The sequence below is a fragment of the Salvia splendens genome, chromosome 12 (genome assembly GCF_004379255.2).
Source record: "Salvia splendens isolate huo1 chromosome 12, SspV2, whole genome shotgun sequence".
NCBI classification, from domain to species: Eukaryota; Viridiplantae; Streptophyta; class Magnoliopsida; order Lamiales; family Lamiaceae; genus Salvia; species Salvia splendens.
In genome coordinates this window covers 32,407,589-32,430,483 of record NC_056043.1, presented here as the reverse complement: position 1 = coordinate 32,430,483, position 22,895 = coordinate 32,407,589, and the positions used below count along the sequence as shown (strand labels likewise).

The window sequence follows — 22,895 nt, the reverse complement described above, 5'->3', positions numbered from 1 at the left end:
AGTGACTAGGACTCCTAAAATGGGACGGAGGGACGAAGGGGTATAATTTAAATAACAACTATCCCAATTTTTAAACATCACTTTTTTAATTCTCGTATTCAAAAGAAAAAATGTTATATAACTTGTGGCGATGAAGAGTATTTGGAAAATATCTTATGTATTTAGAAACATAAAAATTAGTTTGAAATTTTAATTAGCGATTTTAATTAGCGATTTTAATTAGGATATCCTTTACTAAAAATGATCTTGAGCTTCAATATTTTTGTTTGCTAATATGAAATGATCATTCAATATTGGTTTTCCCATCCGTTTTTTATTCTCTAGAACTAGATAAAGGACAAAATAAAAGAAAAATACTAAATAAAAAAAGGAATTAGAAAGGGCAGCTAAAATCTAGCAATTTCAATGGCTACACAAAACTTAATGCCAACTATTTTCCTTAACAAAAAGTGCTAAATATGTATTATTGGTTAATACTTTCATTTATGTTAATCTCTACCACAAAATATAGCACCTTAATAATCAAGAACCGTAGCCCAACCGTATTTCACGGTAGAATCTTTGATTCTTTGGCATTTCAACTTCATCTCTAACAAAATATGTGAAATTCTTAGGGAGATTCACAACCAAAACACCAAAAGAGAAGAAACATTTTCTTCTCTTAAAAAAATCCACCATAAATATTTTCATCAAAGAAAATAATTCTACATTTGCCAGCCTCAGGTACTCAAATTATACTACTATTCTTTAAAAATTCATTTTAATTTTGCCATGATAGAGAATTTTTTTTGGTGATAGGTTGGCAAAAAGTTGCAATCCATCTTCATCAAGAAAGGAAACATGGGTCCAAGCAAGTTAAGGAAAGCCATTGGGGCGGTGAAGGACCAGACCAGCATCGGCCTAGCCAAGGTCGGCAACAGCGCCTCCCTCTCCGACCTCGATGTGGCCATCGTGAAGGCCACGCGCCATGAGGAGCACCCTCCCGACGAGCGCTACGTCCGCGAGATCCTCAACCTCACGGCCTTCTCCCACATGTTCGTGAACGCGTGCGTGAGGACCATCACGAGGCGCCTAGGCAAGACGAGGAATTGGGTGGTGGCCCTAAAAGCCTTGATGCTGATCCAGCGCCTGCTCTCGGAGGGCGACGCCGCCTACGAGCAGGAGATCTTCTTCGCGACAAGGCGCGGGACTCGCCTCCTCAACATGAGTGACTTCAGAGACGCCTCGGCTCGCAACAACTCATGGGACTACTCGGCGTTCGTCCGCACCTATGGCCTCTACTTGGACGAGCAGCTCGAGTTTAAGGTGCAGGGCCGCAGAGCGAACCAAGGGGGCTATGCGTGCGATGCCTCGGAGGCGGAACTCGCCACTGCCGCCGCGTGCAACGCCATTGTACCGAAGGGCACTCCTCTCCGTGATATGAAAATCGAGAAGATCTTTTATAAGATCAATCATCTAATGCAACTTCTAGAAAGGTTTTTGACATGCAAGCCAACAGGTAGGTGCTTAGGGTCACAAACATGTCACTCTAAGAAGTTTTTATTGGAACATATTCGAGTAAACACCCTAAACAATGAGAAAACATCAGCCATTAATCATTTTAATATGTAGTTTAGACATCATAAAGAACTCACAAGTCACAATCACACTCATTTATTGAATGAATGTAGGTGCTGCAAGAGAGAACAGGGTTGTGAATGTGGCTTTATGCCCCATAGTGAAAGAGAGCTTTCAGCTCTGCTACAACATAACAGAAATCATGTCAGTCTTGATCGAACGCTTCATGGACCTAGAATTACCAGAAATGGTGAAAGTCCACGAGATCTTCTCTCGCGTGTCCAAGCAATACGACGAGGTGGATGCGTTCTACACGTGGTGTAAGGACGTTGGCATTGCGCGCTCCTCCGAGTATCCCGAAGTAGAGAAGATCTCGCAAAAGAGGCTCGACATGATGGATGATTACATTGGCGAAAGGTCGATCATGGGCCGTGAGAAGAGACCCGCCAGCCCGGAGCCAGAGCCCGAACCAGTCGAAGAGACGGAGCCCGAAGAGGATATGAATAAAATCAAGGCATTGCCACCACCACCGCCACCATTACCGGAAACTAAAGCACAAGAGAAAGAGGTAGTGGAAGAGAAGAAAACTCAAGAAGGGGATTTATTGAACTTAGGTGAAAATGCACCTACTACACAAGAGCATGGTGATATGCTAGCATTAGCTCTATTCGACGGCGGCCTACCCACAGCCAGTCCGGAAAATAAAACGAACCCATGGGAGGCCTTCAAAGAGTCATCGTCCGGGGATTGGGAGACGGCGTTAGTTCAGACTGCTAGCCACTTGTCGAACCAAAAGGTATCGCTTCCCGGAGGGTTCGACACGATGATTCTTGATGGTATGTACCAACAAGGTGCACTAACTCAGGCAGTGGCTTCTTCGGGTGTTATAGCTACTGGAAGTGCTAGTAGTGTTGCCCTAGGGTCAGCAGGGAGGCCGGCCATGCTGGCATTGCCAGCACCACCGTCAGCCGAGGGCGGAGCCGCCACTTCCGAGAATTACGACCCTTTTGCCGCCTCCCTTGCCGTTCCACCACCACCATATGTGCAGATGTCGGAGCTGGAGAAAAAGCAAAGCTTTCTTGTACACGAGCAACTAATGTGGCAACAATATGCAAAGGATGGGATGCAGGGACCAGCAGCTTTAGCTAAGGCAAACCCGAGTTCATCATATCCGCACAACACGACGACACAATAAGCTACTTGTATACAAATATTACAGAATAAAAAAGAAACTTTCAAAATAGTTACTTGTGGCCATACTTGATGCAATTGAGGTAGATGCTTCACTCAGCCAAAACTCCAATTTGAATATTTGGTTTTGAATCTCCTGCAAACACATACGGACTATGTAGGTGAAATATTTCCTCAAATACACATTTTCTGTAAAAATATATACACATAAATATACAAGACATCGTATCGATCAATGGAAATGGTACAAGGTTGGTAGGCATTCCCTTGCACGCCCAAATAATGCAAGGTTCTGCCTTAAGCGACCTCTCTCTAGCCTAGCGTTTCTTAACGGACACGCCCAATTGCATCCCCACAGAAACCAACGTCTCAAGGTGTCTTGAACTATTCTCCAGGAGGTCGTCATCTATCTTGATGGTATCCTGCAGAAGAGCATACTGCAATCTTTAACAAAACTGACACCAAATGGAACACTTGTTGTGAACTAATTAAAGTATTCTTAGCAATCTAGTAATAGTTGATGCCGCTGAGATCTGAAGCCTTAGATATGAACTTATTTTAACCATTTACAAGAAAACTGAAGAAAATTTAGAATTACCCACAGAGACATAGCCAATGCCAACATGTATATTTGTTAAATAAAAGAATTTTATGCATGAAATAATAATTAACAGGTACTAGAAATCAGCAACAAATATTCAATATCTATATAAATAAACTGTGGCACCAACCTTTTCAAAGACACAAATGACTGTACTTCCGCCGAATGAAAAGTATCCAAACTGCATCAACGAATTAAAAGTAGTTTACTGGATATAGTTCAGCCTGATATAAATATAAAGGAGCTTGTTAAGTTGTCAACAATTATGAACCTCGTCTCCTTTATTGACATAGTCACCCTCTTTTTTGGTGAAATTAATGCTACCAACCATGGTTGCTCCTATAGCAACAAAAGCTACCTGCAGTCAAAGTTATAGTTTCAGGTCTAGTATAGACAGTTTTCTGTATGATGCGTTATAGGATACATAAAATGGACTCTAAACTCAATACTGAATCAAGAAATCATAAGCAAAACCAGCAATTCATCATTATAAAAATTGACTGTTTTGGAAAGCAGGATCAGAATCCATGCATATTTCTATTTTTGTAGATGCTCATGTATATCATGATCGTTCCAGGCTCTAAGAACACCAGTCACTTGAAGGACAAAATTATGATGTTCGTATTAACCATTGGTGCATAAGTTGGAAACCTTTAGTAAATAAAAAAAGTCAAACATAAAAAATCCTACGACTTTGAGAAACAATAACAATCATCCATACAAACATGCTTATCAGTAAAGCATAACTGGATAGTGAATCCTGAAGCAAGAACAATATGTTGTCTTTTGCAGAAAGTAACAATAGAAAATGTTGCGATACCAAACCTTCCCAAATTCTTTGGTTGATATTGTAGATACAACGCGCTTATTCTCAGTGAACACATTGCAGTACTTGCTGTTCACTGCAATTGGGTTAACCTAGAAAAAGGAGAGAGCAGAAATGAGGATAGATCAAAATAAGCTGACCACAAGAAACGTCTCAGAGGTTCAAGAGTACCGTGTATAAGCATCCTGGTATCTCCACAAACTTTTCAATAGTTCCAGAAACAGGAACATGGAAACGATGATAGTCCTGCAGTGATTAGGAGGCACTGAATTCAGTATATAAAAAAGCTGAGATACTATTAGAGAAAATAAATTATGCTCCAGATCAAGGATTCACCAGCTGCACCAGATGTTAAAGGAACCTTAATTGCACTCAAGAACAAGAGATATTCACACAATTTTACCTGTGGTGCCAAGCGGAATATCACTAAACTTCCACCACTGAAGGCATCAGAGCACACTTCAGTCCCTAAAAGGCCTTGTACAGAAAATTTCCGGCCCTAGCATGACAACAGAGCTTCTGAATCAGACTATATAGCACCTTCTGCGCAGTTTTGCTAACTATTGCGGACTATAGTTGTTTAAAAAAACATAATATGCTTCATAATAAAGTGAAAAAATCGAGAGCTAATAATATTAAATTTGGCGACAAGCTTTAAAACTATAGTCAATTATATTATTATTTTCACTTACAGTAATTTGCCCAATCACTTTTTTATAAGAATAGACCCACAGACGTTTACAAAAACTGCCATTTGGTGAATTCTAGCAAACACCCATACCTTAATCCAAAATCTTGTAGAATCTTCAGCAGTTTCAAATGCCATCAACCGACAATCAGCAGCACATACTGCAACATCATCACGTCCAGCATTGGTGATTGGCCTCGCACCAGGTTTTAACTCTCTTATAAAGAATTCATTGAATGTCTGCAACAGTGAAAAGTTCATTTATGAATACAAGCATATAGAAGACTCAGAAAAGCAGAATAGACAGGAAAGGACACAACAAATAAAAAAATAATTTGTTAGCTCTCAACTAATGCGATGAAAAGGATCCAAGCCCCTTGGCCTAGCGGTAAAGGGTGCTGGATACCGCGTCCATCCTGGAGGTCTCGAGTTCAAACCCTGGGTGGCGTAATTTGTCTTTCCTCCTTGTTATAGGAGTTGATTTGTAATTTTCTCCTTCATATATATGATATAAATATATGAAGTTAATTTAAAAAAAAAAAAAAACTAATGCGATGAAAAGGAATGCAATATCTATTGCCATAAAAGTGCATACAATGGGGCAATGCTTATAGAATGCAAACTTAAGAGCAAGGGGAGGAGAGTGAGAAAGTTTGATCATATGGAAGACTCAACCGTGTACATGTTCGAGAATAAGTCTGGGATATTGCAGGTGTGTAGTGTCAGCTCCAGATCCTCCCAGACAAGATTGCATTTTAAGAATTCAGTGCAAATAATTAGAAATAAAAAGGGTGGGTGATGGGGGAAGAAGTAAATAGGTAATCACAGGTAGCGAGTAAGAGATTTGAAGGATGTCGACTACGGATGGATGATTTGATTTGACAACTCTAAATCCACATTGCCTACTTTCACAGGCTTGCTTTCAGAAAAAGAACGAGTTTGCTGATCTATTTTCAAGATCGCAGTAATATTAATTGTTAAATTTTGAGGTACGACATCAAAAAATTTATGGACTTTAGATGTTGAAGGTTGGCTTGCTTTCATAACAATAATTTTATACTTAGATGACGACACATAGACCAGAGAGCTTTCAACTGGCTTCTTGGAAATGGGTGAGGAACTGGGGATGTGCTGACTCAACAATATGAAAAGCTCTCATCAAAGATTTAAAACATAAAAGCCAGTTAAAGCTAATAGAAAACAAAGATAATACTATAACAGACAGTATTTGTTTTCTTTGCCAGTAAGGTAATGGATGTCTCTTTGATCTAGAAAAAAGGTAAGAGTTTCTCTGTGATACATGTTTGGATGCTACTAAAAAATTTCCAGTACTATAGTTGATTAGGTATGAAAAAGTCATCTTCATAAGGAGATTCTAGGTTCCTTAAGTAGCAGAAAAGGTAGTATTGACGACAGTTAGTATTTGTGAAAAGCTCCCTGTCAGTCAATTAACAGAATCAAATTCCATCAGATAAGAACCCAATGTAATAACTTTAACTTTAAAGCAAAGGGAACATGTGGGAACAATGGATTCTCCCCTCTTTCTTTTCTTTATAGGCGGGGAGGGAGGGGTAAGGGGGTCAAGCAGTGACTTTGGCCTGTGAGTTTTCCTTTCTATACTGAATTGGACAACTAAAAAAGAATCTGAAAGCAATAACCATAATACCTAAACTATGAAAAATTCAAAAAATCATATTCATGAAGGTTTAATTAATTTTCATTTTGATACACAGAGCAATTTATTATACTATTATAAAAGTATCTATTTTGAAGGATAGTTTAGTAAGTTAATATACATATGTATAGAGGTTTTGTTTATTTTTTTTAATATAATATGAGAGCCTTTTTGCATTTAAAATTGTTCAAAATTATGACAAATATATATTCATGATATATACACACAAATATTGTTTAAATTCATAAAATTTACATCCGACACATAATATGTTGCCAGTCATAAGAAAATTATTGGTCTTATTAATCATAATACTTTTACCTATTAAGAATCCAGATCTTTCATCTTTCAGTTATTTAACTTTTGCTTCCTAAAAACAGAGTTGCATTTAATTGATTATTCACAGATTACTGATCAAAGAGCAGCTGTCAGTTTTGTTGTTGACAATTTTTTCAAATCATTACACTATTATTTCATAGGAAAATATATATCAGCATAATTAGTCTTTCCAAGTATTACACCAATAAGTTTTTTTAAGTCATGCAGAACTTATTGTCAGCGCTGAGCAAATGAAACATCTAGTTATGAGTATTTTTGTATGCTATATAAGTTTTTATGAGTCAGATCGCAATCATTTAGGATAGAAAACATTAGCATCTCAAAAAGTCTATTCAGTTATTGGAGGGCATTCAAAACTTATGAATCTAAAGAAGTGATGTACTAGCAAGAAAATGCATTGAAAACGAAGGATAATTATCTGTGTTTTTGGGAAAGGAATGGAAAAAAATAATTTAAATGAACTTTTCAGTCTTACTACAGTAATTCTGCAGAAGAAGCATCATGAAGAGTGGAATACATGACAGATTTAAACCCTTACCCACCTTAAACTGCTCTAAAGGATATTTGATTTCAGACAAGTTTAATTGATCCTGCAACATAATCAACAATTGCAATTAGGGAGCTCCCAAATAAGCTAATCAAATAAAATATAAGCACAATTAAACTAAGTAACTATAATTGCAAAGACAAGTGGCAAGAAGAATAATATGGCACAGAACAGCAGCCATGCATATCTATTGACATATGGTGCAATGCTTTGGGGAAAAGAATATCATGCCTCAAACAAAGAAATAAACTTTTCAATATCCTTAGCAGATTCGGGTGAATCCATTTTCCTGCCCTGCTTTTCGGAGATGCTCTGCAGGAGTTCCTTTGCCCCTGCATCCGTATAGCAGTTATGTAATATAAGTGAACTCGTAAATTAAGCAAGATAGAAAAGTATAATTGACATATTTACATGTATCTAACTAGCCCCAAATTGATGAAGTTAACGAAGATCCAAGAAAGATCTAAATGCATGAATGTGTATGTGGGTGTGGGTGTGGGTGTGGGTGTGGGGCATAGAGAGGGAGAGAGAGATTATAAAATGTTACAGCAAACACTTGAACGAGACTTATCAGAAGAAATCAATTAAAATGCAACCTTTGTCCATGAGTCCAAGCCCAACTTTAGATTGATATATGGCTCTCATAGATAGCACAATCTTGGCATCAATTGTTTCCTCCACTAATCTTTTCGTTCTCCTATCAAAAACCTGTGATAAAAAACAGTATCTTGTCAATTTAAGAATGCATCGCAATACATTTACAATATAGAATATTCTACTACAAATAGTTTCTAACAAATACAGCAGAAAGACCCCTCTATTCTGCATGCATTATCATGTTAGTCAACAATTCTGATCCAAGATTAACTTATTACAGTGTTTGGACTATAATAGAAGTAAAAGATTGCCAAGAGGCTCAAATTTTAAAAATTGAAGGAAGAAATAAACTAACAAAAACAACAATAATCAAAACACATTAATTAATATTTATTCAGGCACACACAGATGTGGGTTACCAGGATATGTGAAGCACTTGATCCAGACCTCAATCCAACTTCATAGGATGAATAATGAGCCCATTCACTTACTTTGAACATCCACCTGTGCAGAGAACATTGATATTACAAGAATAATCTATTATAGGAATCGTCAGTGTTACTGATATAAACAGTAGAGAAACAACTGTGTTCTGAACTCAACTAAATAATGAATTATGTCATACACAGTTTGTATAAGTGGAAAAGATGAAAGTGAATTACATTCGATCTCTCATATTTGATTAATAGATAAAACAAATTATGGGAGAAGTTGTAGAGAAAATTTACAGATTATATATTTGAAATTGGATCTGAATCCCTCTTTAAACTTTTTTTTGCACTTGCATCATATACCCATAAAAGAATGTAAAGGTGAATATTAGCAAGAAATGAGAGGCAGGTCCTTACCCATTTGAAGCCTGCTTGTCAGTCAAGAATCCTCCGGACATAATCTGATTTCCAGTTCCTTCATCGAAGCAAAGGGTCAAATGAATCATAGCATTCAACTTATCCGAGATGTGGAGAGTTTCTCCACAGACAGGACAACAATTGATTAGCGGATCCCTGCATAAATGGGTTTTCAAGCAAAAAAAGGTCATCGTGAGAAGTTCTGAAAGTAATGAAACCATCATATTTAATTCTGGCAATCAATATTATCATGAAGAAAAGTTAAAGAACATATAACTGGGTCCAGTGCAGTAGCACATCATCACCTAGAAGGTTAGAACCATCAATATTCAGCAGCCAAGGTACTTAAACATGCATAACTTTCAACAATACACTGCTCTCTCTAGTTTTAGGAGGCATGAATTAATCGATCTAAGAAGGCCAATGCCGAAAACACCTAAGAGTCAAGAGGAATAGAATCAAGCTAATATATGACTGCTTTTTCCCAAAGAACTTATATCAAGAACCTACTTTTCTTGCTGAACAGCTAAAAGCATAGCCAACTCATCTATGCTGACAACTCCATCCCCATTCTCGTCAGCAGCTTTGAATAGTTCCTCTTTCTGATACAAGATGAACCGGAGAAATAAGATAATAGATTATGAAATATGGTGATAAGAATCTCATTTGTGCAGGACTTCATTTTGAATTCTTGCGTGTGGTAAACCAATTAAAAATTATTGGAAGTGCAATTTTAACACAGGATATGTCATTTGACCAGGCCAAAGTACCATGTAACATGGGCACCTCAAATAGGTTATGATCTCGAACATGGTGTACAATATTCAGCAACAAATATTACCTACTAAGAGTATGAGAAATGAAAATGACTATTCATATGCAAACCTTTGTAGCAGCCAGTTGATTGCCAAATGCATCTATTAGGTTTGAGAATTCATCATACGAAAGATTTCCACTTTCATCATAATCCTGTGTAATCAAACAAGGGACAGATGCAACTGTTTTATTCCATAAAGGAAAGATGTAATTGTATCATATTGCCTCACAAAGAAAAGAATGCTCAAATTTTGTCGATATGCTCACATCTTTATCCTAATAAGTACTAATATCCTAGCATCTTCATGATTTAAAAATGGGCATCAAACTCCAGTGTTTTGATTATAACATCACAAGTATGTCTGCCAATCACTATTTGACCTTCTCCAAGGTTGACCAATTTCAATTTGTTACATTACGCTCCCAGTCACAGTTTCTCTGCACCAACTCAGAGGTAATAAAGCTAAGTAATCTTTAGACTCATCATCATACTAACAAAATGCAGACAGGGAAAATAAATACTCCGTTTGTTCAATAGTAGTACAGTCATTTTACTTTACGCACTCGTTTTGAAAAAATAATTATAAATAGTTAAAGTGGAGAAAAAGTAAAGTAAGAGAAAGAATATTGTAGATTGGACTCTTCTCTACATTATTCTCTCTCTTACTTTACTCCCTCTTCACTTTAACTATTTATTATCATTTTTTCAAAACAATTGTAGAAAATAAAATGACTCTACCACTGTGGAACGGAGGGAGTATTTGAGTTAGACCGTCAGTAAAACTCGTTACTAGGATGGCTGCAGTTTGTCCAGTGTCAACCCCTCAGATGACTCAAGGAGGAGTAAAATAAGCTATTAATGGAAGTGGAAGAATTTCCTTTATGATTTAATGGTTCTAATTCTTACTTAGAGATCCTATCATCAAATATGACTTTTTATAATTGAGCTTTTTTCATTTCTACCCCTTTTTCCTTCCGATGCACTTGTCCACCATTTCCTTTAGGAAATGATCACTTATATAGATAGTCCTAGGGCATGGGCTTTGTTTATATGGTGTTTGGCTGAACTTATATATTATAAGCTGTTATCCTATAAGTTGTTTCTAAAGATGGTATATATTCCTTTTTAAGAAAAAGTCATAAAAGTATTTGGATAAAACAAGATTAAAAAGGATTGAAGATGTAAACAAGCGTAACTTTTCTAATTGACACCATTCAATTTTAAAGAATCCACCAAAATAAGATCTTTTTTACACAAGTATAGTTTAAAGGCCGCAGCATTCTAAAGGATTTGTCAGCTCAGAAACAGAAACAGATTCAGAAAGAAAAAATCTAGAACATCAAACAATTTTAAGGAGCATTTGAGTTCTAAACATCCAATAACATATTTCAAAGTGCTTATAAGCAAAACAAAACATTACTTGATGCACCATTTATAAAACTCTCTTTTACAACGGAGACTGAGATCAAGAACAATACTATAAGAACTGAAAGGAACAATAGCAAAATAAATTCATTCCTCCAAAATATTTACTTAGAAAGATCCATATGGTATCAACTGTACTCCAGGAAAAAAAATCACAAAAACATTTCACTACATGCAACAACAAAAAATTATGAAACATGCAAAGTTAACACATACCACAACAGACAAAATCCGCCGCACAAAACTCTTCTCTGTTTCCATTGGGTCCTACAAATGTCACAACCATAAGTTCAAGGCACACACAGATTTATTTTCATATGGCCTAATTGAAGTGTAAAATATAACTGCACCTCAATGGAACATGACAATCTTATTTTGCCAACAATTCCTCCAGCAGAAGTTGGATCTAATAGGTCATATACATCTATATCGGAATCTGAATCCTACATAATAGTTATTGAGGATTAAAATGAGAAAATATATGGAGAAGGGGGGAAAAAGGCACATCCTGTCAAAATAAACAAAGTATTCATGGTTTTCTATCAGCAAATAAATCAAGAAGAAGCTTAGAGCTGTTGAAATTATAGTAACTTGGTTAAATTAATCTTCTCACAGCCAAGATATAAGTGTAAAGGATGCCCCAGGCAATAAATCAAGTCCACAATAAAAAGAAAATTTGCTATGCTTGTTATTAATGTATGGGCCAATCATCAACAAGTCATCCAATTGAATTCTAGTACACATACTGAGCTTCAAACAAACCTAAAATACATATGTACACATTGTGAGAACAAAAAATCATTTGAAGTCTTTTGACCCCAAAGATATCGGTTAATGGTTAATGAATAGCACCTTGTTTCAAGTCCCCTGAGGGGTGAAAAATCAATTTCATTTGTGTAGTTAATTTCATTGCGAATGCAGTAACTTTTATACAGTGTTCTCATGAAAAATATAGTTTTCACTATAACACCCATATATAGGTAAATGCATCCCACCCGTTAAATCAAGCAAGCTAACTATCATCCACAAGCATCTATAAATGTAGTTTAATGAATTATTCAGTTCAACTAGCATGTCCTCATACAAAATCATAGACAGGAAGGAAGGGTCTAAGATTAGTGTAACTAACCCGAGTAAGGAAATCATACAGATCAATCTCACAGTAACCAATAAGATTGTTCTTCGACAATCTATTAGTCTGCATTGGGATTTAGAGGAGAATGATATTCAGTTGGCTTACTGGCCCATTAAGATAGAGAATCAAGGTATCAGAGTGATTATTTGAAAGATACCATCAATTGTTTAAAAAATAAGGCATGAACAGAGAGAGCTTGTTAATGAAATATTTTCCTGATTGAAACAAAATTCATGAAATGGACATCACAAAAGCATTTCATACAAACCTCAAATACAGAGATTCTTGCAACACGTGCCCCATTTCTTTCCAAAAGAAGCTTTTTCTCCTGTAGAGTGACATAGTGATGATTCATCTTAAGCAAATGTTACAATGAAACCAAAAGGAAACCTACAATCAGGGGAGGATCGGAGATTTTGTGTGGGTAGGGTGAGGGGCGTTAGTTATGCAAAAGAAAACTATCATCTAAGAGAATTTTAGCCGCAATACTACATCATCCCCAACAAAACTATTAGTTCTTGACTGAGTACAATGACACATTATCTAAACGGTTTGATTGAAAAGACAACATGATTTTTTTTTTCTGACAGTAGATTCATGTGTCAACAACATACTCCCTCCGTCCCACATAATTTGACCCAGTTTTCCATTTTGGGCCGTCCCACATAATTTGACTCACTTCACTTTTACCATTTTTGGTAGTGGACCTCACATTCCACTAACTCATTCCTACTCACATTTAATTATAAAACTAGTATATAAAAGTAGGACTCACATTCCACTAACTTTTTCAACTCATTTTTCATTACATTTCTTAAAACCCGTGCCCGGTCAAAGTGTCCCAAATTATGTGGGACGGAGGGAGTAATATTTTAGCAAATACTCACAGAGTTCCAGACAGGCTGATCGGTTCTGTTCAAAAGAAACAAGAAAACTATCAATACATGTTAACGTTCAGGAACAGTAAACTTATCTCAGAAGCAAAACTATATGCAGTATATGATATAATAATAACAACCACCTTTTTGAAATAAAAAAGTAGCCTCATAAGGTCATCTCATGTAAGATGATGATAATAGTACATCAATGCAGCATACAATGCTTTCATTTGAAGCATGACTTATATTAATTTGAAAAGACAAGTAATGAATAAAAGACAAGCATGACTTATATCAACCCCTTACTAAGTTCACGATACTGGTGACCAATTGCAGAGTAAAATTGCATAAAGAAAGGTAGAACAAAGAAACTTAGCTGCAAAAGATGAGTTTAAAAGGAGGAGGAGAAGAAGAAAATGTCACATTAGAAAAATTAGCTCCGTTTCTTCTGTGCTTATGCTTGTTCATGTACCATGATATCACTATTTTTAACATGATTTTCTAACTAATCGCGTTAAACACCATAGATAGTAGTAGTACTCATGATTTTGAACAGGTAAAATTAGTGATTAGAGAAGCAGAGAAGGAGAGAGAGAAATGAATTAACTGATCAGAGATGGCAGTTCGGAAAGTCTGCTCGCCGAGAGAAACGCATGCCAGCCATTTATCCTTGATTCTCATCTCCGCCTTCAATCAACCAACAGCAAATTATTAAATTAACGAAAAATGAAACAAAGTTGAATAAACGCGGAAGAGCGTGACATACGCCGATGATGCAGAGGAGTGCGATACCGGCGAAGTCTTCCTCCTTGAGCAATTTCTTCAGCTGCGAGCCAGGACCGGAGCCGCGGTGGAGGCGGCGGAAATGGGGGCGGTGGCGGTGGAGGCGCTGCCGGAGCCGTTGAATTCTGGAAGTTGTGGAACCGGAGGCATCCGCTGAGTCATCCTGAGTTTCATCTTTGGAGCTTCCATGGCCCATCGTCGACAACAAAGCTACTGAGAAAAGCGATCGAAAAGGAATTGTGATTTTTTCGGTAGAACTACGAGTGTTCCCAAAAAGGAAGAAGAAAAAGCGTGAATAGCGCTTTGACTTGCTGGAAATCAAGGCGCATATTCTAGAGAGAGAGGGAGTGAGTGGGTCCCGCCAAATATCCGATTTTCCAAGGTCGACCTAACGAAAAAATTGTTCAAATAAATACCTCAAAATTAGGTATAACGGAGTATATAATACACGTTATTGATTTCTTTATCTATTATTTTACGAAGATGATAATAAATAATTACAATAAAAAAAATAAAGTAAGAAAAAAATAATATAAAATAAAATTGTGTCTTCATTATTCTCTTACTTCCTTTATTTTTTCTATATTTTAACTATTTTATTACTATCATTTTCCCTAAATACGTGCCGATAAACAGTCAATCACTTGAGATGAGACAAATAGAATATTAATTATTACTAGGAACTTAATACTAACTAAGTCTCTTAAAAATAAAAACTATTATTACTTTGGATCGTCTATTAAAAATATAATTTTTTTAAGCTTTATATTTTAGGAAGTGGATCTCATAATCCGCTAATTCTATTTCCACTACTTCTTTTTCTTCTTTACTTTTACTTTACTCATTTTTCTTCTCATCTCTCTTACGTTACCAATTCTTCTATCTTATCTTAACAATTGTATATTAAAATCCGTGTCGCCTCAAAAATTTCTAAAAAATGAAGATAGTATTGGAATCGGGTATATCGTATTTTTGTTGTACATAGAAAAGTTTATAATTAGTTTATATATTTGATATAGTATGAAAGTTTAACACTCTCTCTTCATAGTAAAATAACCCCTTTTATTTGGGTTGTCCAAATAAAATAAAATATTTTTTAAAATTAAAACAATATTATTTCTAATTTTTTTCTTTTTAGCTAATATTCTCTTTACTTAATTCACAAAATAAACATAAACAAACTTTTCGAAAAATAAATACATATATACTATTTCATAACTATTTAATGGGATGGTTAGAGTATACATAAATACTGTGGTATGTCGGTTGTGTATCGAAAATTTATTTTGTTATATAATATGACATGAAAATTGGGGTATGTATATATCTGTATCTAATATGGCAAAAAAAATGATATATAACATAAGTTTGCTGTATATATCAAATTTTCAATATATCAGGATATTGTATGATTGTTATAGTAGTTAGTGGGCCTCTAGCTGTCCTGAGATAACACAAAGTTATTGCACTATTATTGGGCTCATTTTATAATATGGGCCTACAATAATTACTCCATAATGAAGGACTTTCAATGTTGTTTAAGTAACATTTTGATAATTTGATTTCTTTATCTCTATGATATTATATTAACCCAAATTGAAATGTCTGATTCAATTTATAGCACATCAATCCGTTTAATTTAATTTGATTTGATTTGATTTTTTATAGTGCATGAAATATTTCACACACTTTTTTTCTTTTGAATTGCCAAAAAGGAAGCTTGAAGCCCAACTTTAATGCCACACTTCTATTTTGATTGAAGTCGTCGATATAATACTAAAACTAGTTTTTGATCCAAAATATACGGCAATTTTTTCATACGGAGTAGTAGTACGTAATCTAAATAATTTATACTAATATTTAAAGTATAGTTCTCTTCTTTTACCTTTTTCCTTTTATCCTTGTTTTTTCAATAAGATTTCTTTATTTAGTTTATATCTAAAACGTCCATTCAAAATTTAAAATAAGAATCTAGTACTAGTATGATATTTCGAGGAACACATAAAGCAAGAAAAGAATATGGTGACTCAATTTTAATGCTTTTTATCTATTCTTTGCTCATACTCCAAGTTTGCAATATCATCACTTAACGTATATATATGAGATTTATCCTTAGGCCTTAGCAATGCGAGAAGTGATAAGAAGAGGAAAAAAGGAAAAAGAAAAGAAAAGAAACGGAATATGATTTGTTAGTAAAGTTTATATCTCTTTAATTTCAAGATATTGATGAGAAATTGAGACTTCTGGAAAAGCTTGCATCAAATTTTAAAACTTATATATATACCCAAGAAGTATCGAGTTCTCTTCGTTTTTGCCTTTAATCATTTTCAACTACTTCTTTGTGCATAGAACTTTTGTTAATTGTGTTTGGTAATGCAATCATCAGTTCAATTATTAAAATGTCAGTTTAAAACAAAATTAAGAATATACCATATTTTTAGGAACACATTACTCAAGGTTAGAATGTGTTGCTCAATTTGATAAACTTGGTAAAATTTACTAGTACTATATATCTATTCTTTGCTCGCTCTCCAAGTTTGCATGATTCTATTACTATTACACAAAGATCTCAAAAACTTTAATACTACTCCCTCTGTTCCGGCTAAGATGACACATTTCTTATCCGACACGGGATTTTAGGAGTTATTGGTTAATGTTTTTAATTAAAGAGAGAAAAGATTGGTGTAAGTATTAAAATATAGAGAGAAACAAATATGAATATTTTAATATGATTGAGAAAAAATGGTTGAGTGTATTAATTGGAAAGAGAAAATTTTCAAAAAATGAAATGTGTCATCTTATTTGGGACAAACTAAAAAGAAAAACGTGTCATCTTAAGTGGGATAGAGAGAGTACTACATAAATATATGTTACCTTTTTCTTTTTCTAATATGTGATGGATTTTTCTTTTTATTTCGTTTCTTTTGTAGAGCATCTTTTAGTTACTCCATAATCTTGGCAAACCAATAAAAATAGATGGAGATGGAGTGTTTAATAAGAATTGCGATTTTTTTAATGAAAATGAATACTTTATCTTTTAATGCAGACCCACATTAATAGTACACAATTAAGATAGACAACTTCAAAGTTGTTTAATTGCATGTCGATATTTTGATTTTCTTCATCTTGATATGATTATCTGTCCTATTTAATCAAATTAATTAACTGAAATTCGATTTATAATACATATTTGATTTTATTTAATCAGTTTATAAGGCATTATTTCTTTCTTGCATTTTTTTTCTTTTGAACTCAAAATGTATCTTGAAGCCAACCTAAACGACACACATACGTTTGTAAAATCAAAGTCATTAGTATAACTATTTTCCATAGTAGGTTATTATACTTAAATATACATTCGACATGCCAGCGACCCCAGTGGCTGATCCCGAACTTTTTGTTTGGGAGTGCGATAAATAATCTTAGTGATTTGAAGTTTTAAAATTCGACGAATAGTTTATCTTCTTTTTAATAGATTTATTTCAGCTATAATCTATACCATTTGAACTCGCGCCTCCCCGGAACTTAGTAGAGATTTCTACCACTACACCACTTGCTGGAATATGTTTTGGGGGTACACCTTTACCTCTTTGTTCTCATGTGGATCCGCCACTGAGCGACCCCGCGTGACCACCTCTCGCCCCAACTATATATACTACTCGTATATAAGATTTAAATCTTATAAATTGAGCTGAAGTAAATAAATCAATAGAGTTTATTATCTTTCTCCAATCTCCACAACTTCTTTCTTAGTCTCCCCTTCTCCCGTTCTGTTTCCTAAATTCCGGCAAAGTCGCTGATTTTTCAAAATAGACATCAAGTGTGCTTCTCTGCCCAACACTATAAATCAAGCATCTCACCTGCAACATAACCATCTGAAGCTTCTAGTCAAAGATGATGATTTCTGGTCTGATTTCTGTGTTAACTGTAAGTGGTCTATGTCTGAACGAAAGGTACAATACAAATGCAATAACTGTATGTATTGAATGTGTGATGCTACCGCAAGCAAATAAGCATAGATTGGAGAATCATTTGTTGCCGTTGACATATGATGCGCGTGTTAACCGTCCCGGTGATTTCTACTACACCAACTGCGAGGGCCTAATGGACCCCAGGAGCTGGATGTATCACTGTCGAGAATGCGACCAATCGTTTCATCCTAAATGCTTTCCTGCTACGTCGGGTGATTACAGAAACATCAAATATGGAACAGAGCAGTATGTGATTTCCAGTATTCATCATGATCACCCTCTTAGATTTCAAATCATAACCAACAAAAAGAGATGCGACCTATGCCATTTCAATTGCTATGATTACCCTGGATTTCAATGTGCATCATGCTTCTTTGTAGTGTGTATAGACTGCGGTATCAAATGAAACAAATTTCACTTCTTAGTTTTATAAATGCAGATTGGTGTATTCATGTTATGGGTTAAATGTGTGTTGTTGTTGTATCTCATGTACTACTAATTTATTACTCCTGTGTATAAATGTTTTATAATTCTTGTGTATTTACTACTCATCTTGCCATTTTGTTTACATGGTTGTAAAGTGATGAACATTAGAGCGAATTGAACGTGACATAATGTACGAGTTCAAAAGAGTACAAGAGACATGCTAATGTGGCAAAATTTAAAAATTAACCAAAGATTTTCAATTTTATTCTAAAACCTTAATTTTGGATTAATAATGATTTCTCATTTACCCTTGAGATGATTCGAACCCTCGATCTATTAAATGGGGAAAAAACGCATTGCTAACTAAGGTTCACTTCATCGTTTTCTTAAGAGTAAAGGCCAAAATTGGTCCTGAACATATGGTCATTTTACGTTTTTGGTCATAAATATTATCTTTTGAATTATTTGGTCCTGAACATATGAAAATTGGATCTTTTTGGTCCTGGACTAACTGTTCCGTTAAAAACTAACGGTCAACGTAAAATGACCATATGTTCAGGACCAATTTTGGCATTTACTCTTAAATCCTAACTGATTAGTTGAAGTATTGTATGTATTTTGGCATGACTGTGGAGTGGAATCATGATGTAAAAGCTTTATTTGGCATCAATGGATTTAGTAATGTTTGAATTTGTTGGCAGTAAGGTATGTATTTTGAATGTGGAGTGAAGTAATGTATTGATTTTTTAACGGAACAATTAGTCTAGGACCAAATTGATCAAATTTTCATATGTTCAGGACCAAAAATCCAAAAGATAATGTTTAGGACAAAAAACGTAAAATGACTATATGTTCAGGACCAATTTTGGCCTTTACTCTCTTCTTAATTCAGTTGACTAATGACAAGTTCTCGTTATTGAAACAACACACTTAAAGCCTTAAAGTTGAAGGTTATTATAATAACATGTCTATATTTTGATTTCTTTATCTTGGTATGAATATCTATCGCATTTAATAGATCAACTGAAACGAATTAGATAATTATATTTACAATACATTATTTGATTTGAGTTACAATTTTTTAGTGCATTTATTCTTTTCCCTTTTTAATTTAAAAGGAAGCTTGAAGCCCAACTTTAATGTCACACTTCCGTTTTCATCAAACTAGTTTTAACCCACGTGCAATGCACGATGAAATATTTTTTTATCATATGATTTTAAATTGTTAATTGATTAACATAAGATCAAGTTTTGATTCCGAAAACAAAGTGGTAGTATTGCAAGTTTTAAAATTGGAGGATAGCTTTTCAAACCTCAAAACGGTTTTAAAATTGTATTTTGAAGTATAAAAACGCTGACGCAGAATAATATTGTCACATAATTGCGTGTAATCTTTTTTGTATTTTGTATCCATTTAAATTGGTACTATACTTTATCATAGTCGAGCTTCATTACATTGCAATATAGTGACCCTAATACGCTAAAAACCAAACCTTGAAATCTAAATCCTAAACCCTTAACGTTAAAATATAATCATCATGACCAACAAATGAGTCAAATATAAATAAAATCCTCCCTCCGTCCCAGTTCAATTTTACTTTGTACTTTAAAACGAACTTTAATATCCAACATAATAATAGATACTCATTATCCAACATAGATGATCGAGTACAAAGTTTTACATTACATCCCAATCTGCTCATGTTAACATTAAAAAATCTAAAATCCTAAATAAACTATTATATAATTAAATCAACTTATAGTACTATAATTATAAAAATCATTTTGATTTTATATAATTTAAAATTTAAATATATTATTTCTAACTAATTCTTTGTTGGTTCTATTATGAAACAATTTAAAATATAGAGATGATATCAGTTTCTTATTCAATCATCAACATTTTTAATTATATTAATCCACGAATTCATGTTGAATACATGCATTATATTACACTACTAATTTGATAAGATATATCCTACCATGTACATTCCAATTAATTTATTTTATGCATGATTATTTTACATGTATATATTGAGTTAATTTATTTTATTTTGGAGTAGTACTTATGTAGCCATTTAAAATAGTATAGCTTTTATTAATGATATTATACTAAAAAATCTAAAAAATCAAGTAAGTTTGATTTCTTCACGAATACAAGATTGTAACTTCATTATTTAAATAATGCATTTGAAATAATCTTAGGTTTTAATGCACAAGATCAAGTTTTGATTCGGAAAATAAATTGGTAGTATTGCAAGTTTTAAAATTACACGATGGCTTTTCAAACCTCAAAACGGTTTTAAAATTATATTTTGAAATATAAACGAACCGACGCAGAATAATATTGTTACAAAATTGTGTGTAACTTTTTTTGTATTTGTATACATTTAAATTAGTATAGTTTTTATTAATGGCAGTATACTAAAAAACCAAGTCATTGAAGTAATTATTCTATAATTAATTTTCAAATTATAACTGAATCCACACATGCAATCTTGTAACCTATAATCAAATTTTAAAGAATTATTTTGTTTCTAAATTTGAAACCTAACAACAATTTGAATTCCATAATTATAGTCATGGTTCCTAATCATAGGAATAGATTGTGACTAAATTATACCTATCATCATCTATAACAAAATATACGAAATAGTATATTCAAAATATGTAAATATCATGGCATTACAAATTCTTCACTATTATATATAACTGAACTTTGTTTTATAGATAAATTGATAAATAAACTTGATAAATAATGGCACCAAACTTACTTCTGCATAAAGTAGAATTTGTTTAAAATACCATGAATAAATAAATGAAATAATGCAAATGCCAAATACAATTTATTAAGAACTAATTCAGTGATTATTATTTGTAAACACAATACATGAATTACCACAAATTTAATGAAAATGTGTTGCTTATTACAATAAATCAGAATTAACCATTGAAATTAATAATTACCAAAAAAATATATTATAATAATAAAAAAGAGCCAATTCTTAGCAGAAGCTAATTAATTTAGATGAATGACGGCCGTTGATTGAGCAGATTATATGGCTACGGCCTCACGTTTGTAAAATATATTAGTCCATAAAAATAATTGGCGCTAAATATAAAGAGCCTCAATAGGCAAAATATAACTTATATGAACGTAATTAGCGAGAAAATTAGTCAATTGCAATCTTTTACAGTTTTACTAATCAATTACCACATTTAATTCTTTACCTAATACTCCCTCCGTCCACCATTAGGAGTCCCATTTGTTGATGGCACGGGTTCTAAGAAATGTGGGTGGAAAAAAGTTAGTGCAATAAGAGTCCCACTTGTATATATTAGTTTTAAATGGAATGTGAGTGGAATGAGTAAGTGAAAGGTGGGACCCTATTACCATTTATGGTAAAAATGAACCGGGACTCCTATTCGCGGACGGACTAAAATGGAAAAACGGGACTTCTATTCACGGGCGGAGGGAGTATATTATAATAGTATCATTATCAAAAAAAAGTTAGAACTTAAGTTTAAGAGTTTTCCTATCTCCCCTTAGCACCACCTCTCAATCCTAAAACATGGTATGCGCTTCCACCGATGTTTCACAATAGCATACCAAATCGTCTGTTATGGTACCAATCAACCAAGGTAGCCCAAAACTATAAATCAAACTTTTGCTAAAAGTTTTCATAAATTGGACAACGATTAGAATGGAAAAGTGTAGCTATAGTATCAAAAAAAATTTTAAAAGGAATTTGTTAAAAAAATATTTGAATAAATGTTAACGTACCATTCACTATTTTTTTCTTGAATGTATTCTTGTTACATCTATTATTTTCTTCTCTTGCTTGTGGTAAGTTCTCCATTTGTGATTGCTGCAAAAAAATGTAAAGGTTATGATAGTTGTTCATCTTCTTTGTATTGTTCATAATGATATATAGATTGAATAGGATAAAAATACATAAAACAACGAAGAAGTATACGAAACTTAATATGAATATAACACACATAAAAGATAGAATAAATTTTTTTATTATTGAAATCGGTATTTATAGAAGATTTGTGTAGCGTATGATATTTTTAATGACTTTTAGTGTGCTAAATGACATTTATTATAAATTAAATTAATATTAAATGTGTCATAATTTATTTCGCCTTTCGATATAATAACTGCAAAATTTAGATGTCCATTAATCAATAATTAATTTTCAATCATGGAAAACAATTGAATTCATACCAGTTACTCTAAAAACGCTTTCGATATAATAACTGCAAAATTTAGATGTCCATTAATCAATAATTAATTTTCAATCATGGAAAACAATTCAATTCATACCAGTTACTCTAAAAACGTCCATTAATCAATAAATAATGTTCAATCATGGAAAACGGCACAATTTATACCAATTATAAATATACCGAAATTATATCGGTTCAAATTGAAAGGCATTTTAATGATTTTACTTATTTTATAATAAACAATGATTGTAAGTAATTTAGTTTGATTTAATATGTTAAATATGACCGCTACTGACTTTAAATTTAATAATTTTCTCAATTGCATTTACATCCCTTGCATAAAATAGCTATTCAAAAC

The 22,895-nt window shown here is 33.6% G+C and overlaps 2 protein-coding genes across 3 annotated transcripts; one reads left to right on the top strand and one right to left on the bottom strand.

Annotated features, from left to right (window-relative positions):
- Positions 1 to 582: 582 nt before the first annotated feature.
- On the top strand, positions 583 to 2,928 carry LOC121757362 (putative clathrin assembly protein At1g03050). Its single transcript, XM_042152915.1, has 4 exons — positions 583 to 723; positions 799 to 1,498; positions 1,671 to 2,728; positions 2,818 to 2,928. The coding sequence occupies exons 2-4, from the start codon at positions 841 to 843 to the stop codon at positions 2,833 to 2,835; spliced, it is 1,734 nt and encodes a 577-aa protein (XP_042008849.1). The 5' UTR covers positions 583 to 723; positions 799 to 840; the 3' UTR covers positions 2,836 to 2,928.
- On the bottom strand, positions 2,903 to 14,218 carry LOC121757361 (phosphatidylserine decarboxylase proenzyme 2-like). Of its 2 annotated transcripts, XM_042152913.1 has the most exons (21): positions 13,891 to 14,218; positions 13,732 to 13,811; positions 13,134 to 13,158; positions 12,515 to 12,574; positions 12,241 to 12,309; positions 11,462 to 11,554; positions 11,328 to 11,378; positions 9,755 to 9,838; positions 9,380 to 9,471; positions 8,870 to 9,025; positions 8,441 to 8,525; positions 8,021 to 8,132; positions 7,656 to 7,756; positions 7,420 to 7,467; positions 4,957 to 5,103; positions 4,579 to 4,674; positions 4,347 to 4,421; positions 4,175 to 4,267; positions 3,621 to 3,707; positions 3,480 to 3,530; positions 2,903 to 3,170 (listed from the first exon to the last, which is right to left on the bottom strand). In XM_042152913.1, the coding sequence occupies exons 1-21, from the start codon at positions 14,101 to 14,103 to the stop codon at positions 3,066 to 3,068; spliced, it is 1,923 nt and encodes a 640-aa protein (XP_042008847.1). In that variant the 5' UTR covers positions 14,104 to 14,218; the 3' UTR covers positions 2,903 to 3,065. The 2 variants fall into 2 exon arrangements, with proteins under 2 accessions (XP_042008847.1, XP_042008848.1); XM_042152914.1 differs by lacking the exon at positions 12,241 to 12,309.
- Positions 14,219 to 22,895: the final 8,677 nt, after the last annotated feature.

Excerpts from the sequence above, each read along its gene's own strand:
- LOC121757361 (XM_042152913.1), bottom strand. The coding sequence starts at position 14,103 with ATGGGCCATGGAAGCTCCAAAGATGAAACTCAGGATGACTCAGCGGAT. Across the intron at positions 12,310-12,514 it reads CAAGAATCTCTGTATTTGAG|ACTAATAGATTGTCGAAGAA; the intron begins GTTTGTATGAAA and ends ATCCCAATGCAG. Across the intron at positions 3,171-3,479 it reads TCATTTGTGTCTTTGAAAAG|GATACCATCAAGATAGATGA; the intron begins GTTGGTGCCACA and ends GCTCTTCTGCAG.
- LOC121757362 (XM_042152915.1), top strand. The coding sequence starts at position 841 with ATGGGTCCAAGCAAGTTAAGGAAAGCCATTGGGGCGGTGAAGGACCAG. Across the intron at positions 1,499-1,670 it reads TTTGACATGCAAGCCAACAG|GTGCTGCAAGAGAGAACAGG; the intron begins GTAGGTGCTTAG and ends GAATGAATGTAG.